This window comes from Garra rufa, chromosome 24 (assembly GCF_049309525.1).
Source record: "Garra rufa chromosome 24, GarRuf1.0, whole genome shotgun sequence".
Classification (NCBI taxonomy): domain Eukaryota; kingdom Metazoa; phylum Chordata; class Actinopteri; order Cypriniformes; family Cyprinidae; genus Garra; species Garra rufa.
Genome location: NC_133384.1, coordinates 14249624 through 14261722, shown reverse-complemented (window position 1 = coordinate 14261722; position 12099 = coordinate 14249624). Strand labels below are relative to the sequence as shown.

Here is a 12099-nt window from a genome sequence, read left to right as displayed (position 1 = left end):
CTGGGCAATGTTCTTGCTTAAAAGTCAATGTTTTGCAGACAGGCGTGTGTTGTAGCCTACTGCAGTGTTCAGGAGGACAGCGTTTTGTGGTGACAGCTGTCAGATTCCCGGCCAGCTTGCTGGCGTGTGAGGTGTGAACGGTGGGCTGTTAGGCCCGGGAGAGATTTTGTGTTGAGCTCTCCTGTTTGTTCATATTGTTATCTGCAAGCATTTGAGTTCTTTAAGGTGTGCTGGGTTCAGCGCACTTTGTGTTTCTTTGCGGAGTCGTTACTTGAACTTCGGCGTAGGCTGCTTGCAGGAGGCCTTAAAAGGCTTTGGCCGTGGCATGAGTGCTGCTGTCTGCCTGGGTCCATTGTAAAGGGAGCTTCCGCTGTTTAGGAGTGTTCTCCTGTACTGCTCTCTGCGCTCAGTCTGTGGGGGTGTTGCAGGCGTGTCTTGAAGCTTTTCTCCTCTCTCCTCGTGTAGGTCCTTGTCCTCTTCATCCGCTATCTCTGAACATCCAGATGGTCTAGGCGGTTCTGCGCGCTGTCCTGGTTCCGTCGTGGGTGAAGCTTTCTCCGCTGCGGCTTTAGTCAGACGATCTTGTTGAGGGCGTGGTCACTGATGGTCCGGGCTGTAGATGAGTTGATTGGTTCTCTGCAGCCGTAGCTCTTGACTGGATCGTGATCCATCCGCCTGTGTGCGCGGTCGTCCGGCTGTTCTCCGCTCAGGGGCTGTAGTCACTAGACCCAGGGCAGGATGGCCTCTTTGCCTTGTCTGGACTGGATGGCGAGACTGGATGGTGACATGTTGACACAAATAGAGAGGGAGAGACAAAGCACAACGAGCCACTGCAAGTCCGTACAGAACTAATGAGCTAAAATGTTGCTATGTGTTGCGTACTTAACTGATGTCATCAGATGGTGACGCAAACTAAACGCTTATTATCCTAGCTGTAAAGAAGGGGTAAGATAGTTTGTGTGGGTAAACACAGGAAACTATGAGTAAACTTAATGATGAGCGATTAACTTTGGAGCTATTCAGTTCATCGGTGTAGTTACCAAAAGATTTCACTGATGTTCAGACAGGTTCAGTCTCTAATAGGGAGAAAAATAAAAACAAAATCCATCAGAAAGAGAGGTATAAAGGGTTAAAGCAAAAGAGAGAAAGTGAGCTGACTGCCAGCCCTGAGGTCAGTGACGGGGCCCACCGGGTGGGGGCGCTATGGAGTCGTCACACCTGGGAAATGGCAGAGCTGAGAGAGCAAAAGAGAGAAAGGCCCCCCTGGGATGGGCCGAATTACCCGGGGTAGTGAGAGTGCAACTTGATCGATTTGGTCAAAGTTTAAATTTAAATCAAGACTGTTTAATCAAAAATTTAAAATGAGCAAATACAATTATAATTGCTAAAGGGAGAGTTGAATCTAAGGCGGTGAAATAATTAAAATTAAATCACACACACACACACACACACAAAAAAAAAACATACATTATGTTAATTATCATTATGGTTTAAATAACAATAATTAATAATGTAACATCAAAAGGAAAAGAGAAGGGAGAGACTGACTGGGACTATCTATAAGCGTTGTTGCTCAAAGAAAAATAAAAAATAAAAAAAAAAATAAAATAAAAAAATAATATGAAATCAGGCATAGGTATTGGAAGAGGTTTTAGACAGACTTCTATCTTTTAATAGAAGGAAATACCTTTTATGCGGGATTTCAGATTCCACCTTGTGTGGATTTGAACGCGCATCTAAGCGCAGTTACCGTGGCGATGCGTGATCGCGGGTGTATCTTTCTTGTGTCCGTTTTACTGAACACAGGTACATGTGTTTTGCAAACTTTAACTTAATAGGATGCTTACACTATTAAAAGGTTGCTTAGTTACGATGCGTGCACCTTGATCTTGAGTCAGCCTGCTGACACAAGACTTGTGTGTGCTTTGCACAAAACAAATAAATAACACTCGATCAAGATTTGTACAGTAATAACGCGAAGTTGTTTACTATATTAAATCTATTCGATGAGCAAACGGGGTCAACCTAATCAGTTAGCTAAGCTGAGGTTTTAACCCAAAGGAGCAAGATAGCTGATTAGCATTGGAGTGCACATCAATGGCTAATCTATCTACACTCAAAATATAAAGATATGGCCATTGTAAGGTGAAAGAGGAACATCGCTCAATCAGCTTCTTCACGCAAAAATTGAGGTTTTCTTCGCTCAATTTAGGGTGGCTTTAGGACGCTCTATAAAAGATTTCTTCGTTTTATAGGGTCAATATATAAACTGCAGTTAAGTTACATCTTCAACAGTGGTTTAGTTTCTCTGTGCGAGAGGCTCAAACATCTGTGAAGGTGTTAAAGGTGGGCTTGGCCACACCGTTCTAACACACACACACACAAACAAAAGAGACGCGAGTCGCGAGCCGAGTTTGAATACACAAGCATGCAGACACACAAATTATTCCTGAGCTGCTCACATCACATAGTTTAAAACTGCCCCGCATTCTAACGCCAATTAATGTAGAGAATTTTGGTTAGCTCAAAGAATTTAAGATGATCAATATATGTGTGTATATGCATGAGACTGTTTCTCTCATCACATATACACTGCAAACTCCACCAGGTCTTAGACCAATGAATAGGATGAAATGAGTTATTTAAAACATACATTTCAGTCAGGGAAAGCAGTTTAACTCACAGGAAATCGTGTATAATAATCGTCATTAAATATACGCAATTTCCAGTTTCTGATCAGTAACAGTAATAACGATATCGACTGGTTTCTTTGTCCAGCAAATTATTCAGTGATATCCATTACTCTGACGTTGGCTCGTCGTCACGGCAACGCATTTTACTAACCAGAACGGAGTCAAAACAATTGAACAGAATAGGGCTTAAGGTAGCAATATGAGATCGAAACAGTTTAAGTGACTTTTGTAATGTAAGCATTCAGCACAGAGAATCATTATATGTGAATATATGGTTGTTTATTAAACTATTCTACTTACAAACGATCGCACATAGACAAACGTACATAAAACACAAATAGACAGAGAACGCGTGAGAGAGAGAGAGTGAGAGAGAGAGAGTAAGGGAGAGAGAGAGAGAGTAAGAGAGAGAGAGAGACAGAAAGTGAGTTTGCAAAGGGACAGGAATGAAACGGTTCTGAACATCCTGAAATCGTTTCTTTTATAAAACGCCTTAAACGCAGCTATCTACGTTTGTAGAAAGGACGGATACTTGCAAGCTTGTTGTTGTTGTGCATTGTTCCGTTTGTGTTCAGTTCAGAAAGTCCTTTCCAGTTCCTTGAGAGTATTGCAGGCCTCATCATCTCCTCCGCTAGGTGAGACCCCCCCCCCCCCCCCCATGGACCTGGGGGGAGGTGCGGGTGACGTGTCTTTGTGTCCCGAAGGCCAGAGCAAGAGAGAGAGATGAGGCAAGGTTTATAAACCTGTAGGTCGTTCACGCCCACAGTTGGACCTTGACCAATCCGGTTGATCTGAGTTTTGGAGGGAAGATTGAAAGTCTTTGTCTCTCACAATGGGGTTTCGCATGTGGAAGCTGATTGGTTGTTTGGCCACAAAACTTTCAAAAGTTCAATAATACATATAAAGCAAGGAGTTATTAAGATGCCACAAACATTAACATTTAGGGAATAATAAATGCTGCTCATAGACACCAAACATGATCTATGAATCTTCTCGGTTGACTGAGTGATTCTAAACGTGAGTCTTAGCATGCACAATGATTCACCTATTGCGGATTAATGTTTGAGGCCGACATACATAACAGAAACAACGATATAAGAAAAGGTAACACATTGATATGTGTACATTTCTATATAACTGTATGTGGGACTGTATGTCTGAATAAGGAAAGTGTATCTGCATTCCTGTAAGAGTCTTATCTTGATGGTGGGGGGATGAGTTGGATAGTGAACAAAGGTCTGGCTCATAGCACATAGGTGTTAATCATGGGGGAGAAGTCATTTAAGGAATATAACTAGTTATTTCATGTCTGATTGGCTCCATGCACTACACCTGCATTCTTCCCTCTGTTTCTCTTTTACTCCCTCTCTCTTTCTCGCTCTTCATTCCTCACTCCAGTGAAGAATGACTAATGTGTGTTTTTTTCTTGCTGTAACTGCATACTATTTTAAGAGCCACATCCATAATTAAGATTGACTCGACCTGGAGGGATAGAATGTGTGTTTGTGTGCATTCATGTTTTAATGTGTTTCTGTGTTCATATTTCAAGGACCTGATTGCCCATCCACATGTAAACACAAACAGTCAAATGCGAGTACTAATTGTGAGGAGTTGATGTTTACATTGGTGTCAGATATATGAAAAATACACTAGCATGCACACATAACCAGGTCGAGTTGTTTTTAGGTCAGCGGTAATGAGTATGAGGTCTCTGTTGGAGAAAGAATACACATGAATATGATGAATAAGTGTGAGTTACAAGACTAATCTCACCTCTCATTTCATCCTCACCCCTCATTAAATTCTTGTACACCTGTTCTCGCTCTCTTTCTGTGTGCAGGATCAGTACAGAGTCCCATTCCCCCAAGCTGCAGATCCGAAGTCACAGTTACCTGCGAGCGGTGAGTGAGGTTTCAATCAACCGCAGTTTGGACAGTCTGGACCCGGCCGCTCTGCTGGCCTCACCTAAATTTCGCTCCCGAAACGAGAGCTACATGAGGGCCATGAGCACCATCAGCCAGGTTGGTCATCGCCCCCTCGTTCTCTGGTGGAAATCACTATTAAGATACTGATCTTACACCAGTGGGAAACAACAACTGGTCCTGGATCAGATCCTAAAGGTGATTTCCAACCAGAGACTTCCTCAGTGTCAGCCTTCAAGAAGGTTTGCAAAGGGGAGGAAAACATGCAGATGAAAAGAAATTATATTTTTGCTCAAGTACTCAATTTTTGCTCAGTTTCATTAATCATCTCATAGAATCCTTTTTCATTTCTTCATTCATGCATTATTCAGAATCCTAATTCACATACCACCAGTATGGTATGGAAGATTAGGATTAGCATTGCAAGTTGTTCAGTGCTTTGCGAAAGTATTCATACCCCTTCATTTTGTTATGTTGCTGCCTTATGTTAAATTAAAAAAAAAACAACAACATCAACATCAACATCTACACTTTCTGCTCCATAAAGACAAGCAAATTTATTAAAAATAAAAAACCATAATAAGTACATTGCATAAGTATTCATACCCTTTACTCAGTACTTCGTTGAAGCACCTATACAGCCTCAAGTCTTTTTTGAATATGATGCAAGAGTTTTGCACATCAACATTTGACAATTATCTGACATTCTTCACCTCACCTCTTTACCTCTCAAGCTCTGGCAGACATATCTTCTTTGATTCAAGCCCAGGCTCTAGCTGGGTCAATCAAAGAGTTGTCTATGAGCTACTCTTGCTGTGTGCTTAGGGTCATTGTCCTGTTGGTACTGAAAGTTTTCCTCAAGGCTATCTCAATATTTTGGTGCAGTTTGGCCAGGAGGCCAGCTCTAGGAAGAGTCGTGGTTGTTTCAAGTTCTTTCATTAAAGATATTAGAGACTACATGCTTCAGTGAACCTTCAGTGTGGCAGAATTTTTTCTGAACTCTTTCCCAGATGTGTGGCTTGGTTTTTGCTCTAATATGCATTTTCAGCTATTAGTTAGTTATATTAATAAGACTTGTGTGCCTTTTCAAATCATACCCCATTTAATTGAATTTGCCACAGGTTAACTTCACTTGAAGTGTAGTCACATCTACAAGAACTATTAAACGCTCCTGAGCTAAATTTCAGCTGTCCCAGATAAGGGTATGAATACTTATGCAATGGAATCATTAAAATTTTTAATACATTTGCAAAGAAACCTGTTTTTTTGCCATTATGGTGCATTGAGTATTTATTGATGTGGGAAAAAAGTAATTTAAAGCAGTTTAACATAAGGCAGCAACATAACAAAATGCGACAAAATGAAAGAGTATGAATACTTTTGCACTGTGTGTTTGTGAATACTGTGTTTAAGGTGCCCTAGTTAGTACTTAGCCCTACTTCTTAACAGTAAGGCTAAAGCCCCACGTATACTTCAGTTTTGACACAAACACATTGCCATTTAATAGCATGTGCGTAAACAGCCATCTGTGTGCATACAGTATGTGCATGTTATGTTGATGAGATTTACGTCTCACACACTGTATGCATACTTTATCGTACATTATTGAAGTATACTTTGGGCTTTTAGTTGCCACACTGTTTTAAATGTATAAATGTAAAAGTCCACCTTTACGCATTTCCCCCCAAAATGATGTTTACTCGCATAAAATGAAGACTTCAGTCATATCAGTAGCCTGTTTACAGCTGTTTCATTTACATGGGAGTGGGTCGCCTCATGGTGGCCGTGATTTTGAGATCACATGACTAGCCGAATACTACTCACTTTATCCAACCTGATCTCATGACGAAAACGTACCTGTAGGGAACTATATACCGCGAAATACATACGGCCATGTACGTTTCGTGACATCTTCGATGGGAAATGTCCACTGAGTGGCGTTAAAGCAGTTATTTTTTTGCCCCGAAACAGATGAACGTAGGCTACATATGGTACATTTTATGAGATGTTGATTTGTACATGTTAGTTCTGACTTGAAATGTCCGTTGAGTGGCGCTATAACTCTTAATGCTCCGTATTGTTTTAAAATGACGTACCATCTGCACTACACCTAAACCTACCCGATAGTATGACATAAAAATTTATCGCAAACATGCCATTTTAACATGCCTTTTGATCTCTCATCTTTCAGCTCTTTCATTGTGAGTCATGTTTTTGTTGGGATTCGTACCCAAGTCCAGTTCGGCTGAGCTAACGAGCAAGCTTTTTACGTCCAGAAAGCGAAACATGAAGCTGTAATGATAACCGTGTACAAAAACTATTACAAGTGCTCGCTGTTTTACCGCCTCTAGTATTCATTTCTGTTGGAAACTGCAGTGATATATTCTTATTGGTACGTATTTTGCGTTTTCGTGATGAGATCAGGTAGACTTTATCTCTTGTTATTGCACACTTTTACTCAGAATGAATTAATTATAGAGCATTTCCGCAATTGTATCAGTAACCAAAACTAGTGCTTGTGTGTAGGGATGGGAATTGATAAGATTTTTACGATTCCAATTCCATTTTCGATTCTGCTTAACGATTCGATTCTTTATCGATTCCCTTATCGATTCTCATTTGGAAGAAAAGGGACAACAAATTGTTGATTAGCATCTCTCGTGATGGTCATCTAAATGTAATGCATGAGAAGGCGTTCATTTAACGTTAACCGTTACTAACAGCAAGTTTTTACACAGCTAATATGATGGCAGTGTTTGTTAGTTAATTAGTTACCTGTAGTTTTATTAGCCGAGGACATGCTAACGTTGTTGCTGCTGCTGTCGCTGCTGGGTTGAGAACTGTTAGTCCGGAGCGGATCGAAAACGCAACATTCTTTTATTGTTATTGCATGCTGTGTGTGCAAATGTTTTAGCATGTTAGTGGTATTTCCTCCCTTTGAGGAATTGCAAGTTTTTTATTGCAAGTTGCCCTATATTCGTCTTTTTTGGTGAAATACAACCAGACTTTTGAGCGTTTGTTCCGCTTAGGCGCCATGCTTACTATTGACTGAGCGTAAGCTACGCAACGTGCATAAGGTACGCAATGCGCGTGATGACGTCATTCGAGCCCACTGGAATCGTTAAGGGAATCGTTTGCAAATTTTGCAAACGATTCAAAGGAATTGAAACACTGGGAACCGGTTCTCAACAAGAACCGGTTTTCGATTCCCATCCCTACTTGTGTGTAATGCTGCCTAGATGTCAGTACAACTCCACGATGATTACTATACCAGACAGAACAAGAGTTGGCTAGATGCTTACAGAAATATTTAAACACAGTCCCTTGCTTCATCTCAATTCACATACAGTCCGTCCTATTGAGTATTCAGAATTACAAAAGTAATATTTTCCCCATCACCGACAAGTTAGTGCTGTCTAAATGAATGCTTTAATGCATCAGGCCGTTCATTTTTCCAGTTTAACGGCGTTCAAAATATTTAGCAGCAACGTTCCTGTAGCGTATATCATTTCATATTAAAGCACGAATGAAACTACGAGCATGTGTGTCAGATCCAGGGTTGCCAGGTTTTCACAACAAAACCAGACCAATTGCTACTCAAAACTAGCTCAAAAGTAGCCCCATTAAATATTAAATATTAAATATGTCTATTAATCAAATAACAAAAAAAGAGGAAATCAATAACTTTTGTAGCTTTAAGAATTTATTCTAAATGTAATTTATTATTTAGTGTTTGATAACTTTATTTAATTTCTGTATATTTCCTGCTAGATTGTTTTAAGTTCACTTAAATTGGAAGATGTTGTTTTTTTAAAGCTTAATAAATGTTAAATTGATAGCTGTCAATTATACTGTAATGTTAAATGGCTATAGTCAATGGTTAAATATTAGGGGGAAATATACATTTCCTAAAGACACCAATAATATTGGTATCAGTGATACCCTCAGCGATAAAAAATATGAAAAATATTTATGTTGTTTCTACATTAATTAGAAAATTTAATCTGAAAATATTGCAATATAAAAGTGTTTAAAAAATTAAATTTTTAATCACAATTAATCATGATTAATTTCACTAAAGATGTAGAATAATTAGTTATTTTTTTAATCGATTGACAGAACTACGACAAGTAGCCTACATACTAGTAAAATAATTCAAACTTCTACTCTGTCAGAATGGGCTGTTGTAGCTAACTGGAGAGGAGTATATGCTAGTAAGAAAATATTAAGTTTATGAAGATGAGTTCTCACGTTTCCTGGTAGTTTTAATACTTGACAGTAATTTTCAAGGTGAGTTAGTGTCAGTAAAGCCTTTTAAGCAATTTTAAGTGGTGTTCTTCCTTGTTAGCCTGTGTAGCTAAGGGATTTTCAAGGTGAGTTTTCAGGATTAGTGTCTGTTGCCTTGGGATTTTAAGGTGAGTTTTCAAGATTAGCTTCTGTAGCCCTGGGATAAGGTGAAGGGCAGCGTTTACAACCGGTGAGTGTTTAGAGCCTGACAGCTCACTCAGACAGACAACAGCCCTAACCTTTTAGAGAGCTGCTTCCTCCCACCCACGAAAAAAGACACTGCCCTCAGGCATGTGTGTGTGAATGTGTGTCTTTTCAGCTCCCTGAGGATATATCAATCATTTCGGTGACAAAAAGCCTAGTCTGCTCACTAAAAAACCCATCATTCATTGGCTCCTCATGTGTATAGTACATGTGTGGGCATGTGTTTGCGTTGCATGCATACATATGTGTTGGTGTAGGTGTGTTTTTTCTGAGGGTTTTTGGTTTTATTGCTACTATGATTAACAAATCTTGGTGCCAGTCTCTCTGTAGACTGCTTTAGCCAATGACAAACTGTCTGCTGTCTATTCCTCCAATCACAACTCAGTATTTTTCCTTCAGTTACATCCTGTTTCCACTTTCCTCTAATAAGTTTTTGTGTAAATCCAATCACACTTCTTTAGCTTCACGGCTGTAGTATATAAAAAAAAGCACTAGTGATGCAGCCACACCTGATTTTGCTTTCACTTTTACAGATTTCCTCCCCTTTGCACTCTTTTTTTTTCTCGTCTGTTATCTGTATTAGTGTGTTTAACCCTTATTATTGAAGATACAGCTTGGCTGTTAGAGGGTTAAATTGTGCCTACATGACAAATGGCAGCTGCAGGATTCATGATTTGCACATTTTCCCTCGACTATTGATCTTACATCAATATTTAGCCTATTACTAATCCCAGCTGTGATGTTTGTTCATTTTGGTATTTAAGGACCCATGACATTTTAAGCTGAAACAATGTCATTAAGTTGATTAGAAATAAATCTATACTAAAGTCTAAACAAATGACCCTAAACAGCACTTTCTTTTTTCTTAAACACACTAATACACTTGTGTTTTTTTTTATTCTTTGTGGTGATTTTGCTTCTGCTTTTGTGTTTTGTAAAATTTTAGTTTATGTTTAAACATATTTCTGAAAATAAAAGACATTAATAAACATTAAATAATAAGATAATGAATAAATAATAAATAGCAAATGATTAATTAACGAATCAAATTGTATATGTCATTTTTTTAAAGTGAATTAATGAAGATAATGAATAAATAATAAATAACAATTATTAATTAATTAATGTGTTTTAATGACTATTAAAAAAACATTTGTGAACCTGGACCACAAAGTAGCATAAGTATATTTGTATTTTAAGTACCAAAAATACATAGTATGGGTCAAAATTATGGATTTGTCTTTTATGTTGAAAATCATAATACGATAAAAATACAATATTAAGTTAAGATCATGTTCCATGAAGATATTTTGTACATTTCCTACCGTAAATATATCAAAACTTAATTTTTGATTAGTAATATGTATTGCTAAGAACTTCATTTGGACAAATTTAAAGGCGATTTTCTCAGTATTTAGATTTTTTCTGCACCTTTAGATTGCAGATTTTCAAATAGTTGTATCTCAGCCGAAAAATGTCCCTTATGACTGGTTTTGTGATCCTGGGTCACAATTAGTCTTTCAAACTTGTATTTATTAATATCCAACTTAATCTTTGGTTATCTTGCTCAGTATTTCACATTTATTCCCATGTGGTAGTTAAGGATGGGTGATATGGGCTTAAAAATTTATCACAATAATTTCTGGTGTTTATTGCGATAACGATATCAATGACAATAATTCAGGGAATCCTGTTTCTTTAGAGAAAATATTATCCTTCCTATTTTTACCCAAAATAGGGTGTTGTAAGCATTAATGAGTACACACGTTAGGACTGTTTAATTCATACTAGAAGCCGAAGGGCGCCTTCGCACAGAAACTACATATGTAACATTATAGCAGAAGTAATAGCACTGATGACATTCCAGGAAATCTCTAATCCAGTTATCCCTGTAGCTGAATAAAATCAACTAATCGGTTTGCATAGGCGTCGTCCCAGAAGGAAGCCTCATCTGAAGCTGGCTCACAAGAAAGCCCGCAAACAGTTTGCTGAAGACAACCTGTCCAAGAGCATGAATTACTGGAACCATGTCCTGTGGTCTGATGAGGCTATAAGATAAACTTGTTTGGCTCAGATGGTGTCCAGCATGTGTGGCGATGCCCTGGTGAGGAGTACCAAGAAAATTGTGTCTTGCCTACAGTCAAGCATGGTGGTGGTAGCATCATGGTCTGGGGCTGCATGAGTGCTGCTGGTACTGGGGAGCTGCAGTTCATTGAGGGAAACATGGATTCCATTATGTACTGTACATTATGAAGCAAAACATGATGCCTTCCCTCCAGAAACTAGGCCGAACGGCAGTTTTCCAACATGATAACGATCCCAAACACACCACCAAAATGACAACTGCCTTGCTGAGGAAGCTGAAGGTGATGGGGTGGCCAAGTATGTCTCCAGACCTGAACCCTATTAAGCACCAGTGGGGCATCCTCAAGCGGAAGATGGAGAAACACCATGTGTCTGAAGTCCAGCAGCTCTGTGAAGAGTGGAAGAGGATCCCAGCAACAACCTGTGCAGCTCTGGTCAATTCCATGCCCAGAATGATTAAAGCAGTGCCAGACAACAATGGTGTTAACACAATATATAGACACTTTGGACAAGTCCATTTAGGGTGTACTCACTTTTGTTGCCAGCTATTTTGACAATAATGGCTGTATGTTGAGTAATTTTCAGGGGACAATAAATCTAGACTGCTATACAAGCTGCACATTGACTACTCTAAAATATATCCAAGTTTCATTTCTATAGCGTTGTTCCTACGCTGTTTTATACAGAAATGTGTCAACAACTAGACTTTATCGTTATTTTTGCAGGAAGACTTAATTCTTATCGTGGGGAGAATTTTTAACGATATATCGTAAATGATAAGATATCGCCCATCCCTAGTGGTAGTCCTTTAGTAAGCAATTCTTGAACAGTTTTTTTTCTAACTCAGGACTAAAAGTCATGCTAAACATCTTTTAAAAATGTAAGAAACGTTGCCTAGGATTAAACTC

At 38.9% G+C, this 12099-nt stretch overlaps 1 protein-coding gene across 1 annotated transcript in view; it reads left to right on the top strand.

Moving 5' to 3' along the window:
- The window catches only part of dlgap1b (discs, large (Drosophila) homolog-associated protein 1b), an 86793-nt gene that overhangs the window by 16785 nt on the left and 57909 nt on the right, over nucleotides 1-12099 (top strand). The window contains exon 3 of the mRNA XM_073830880.1: nucleotides 4534-4714. Within this exon, the coding sequence (XP_073686981.1) occupies nucleotides 4534-4714 (181 nt within the window). The remainder of the gene's footprint in view (nucleotides 1-4533; nucleotides 4715-12099) is intronic.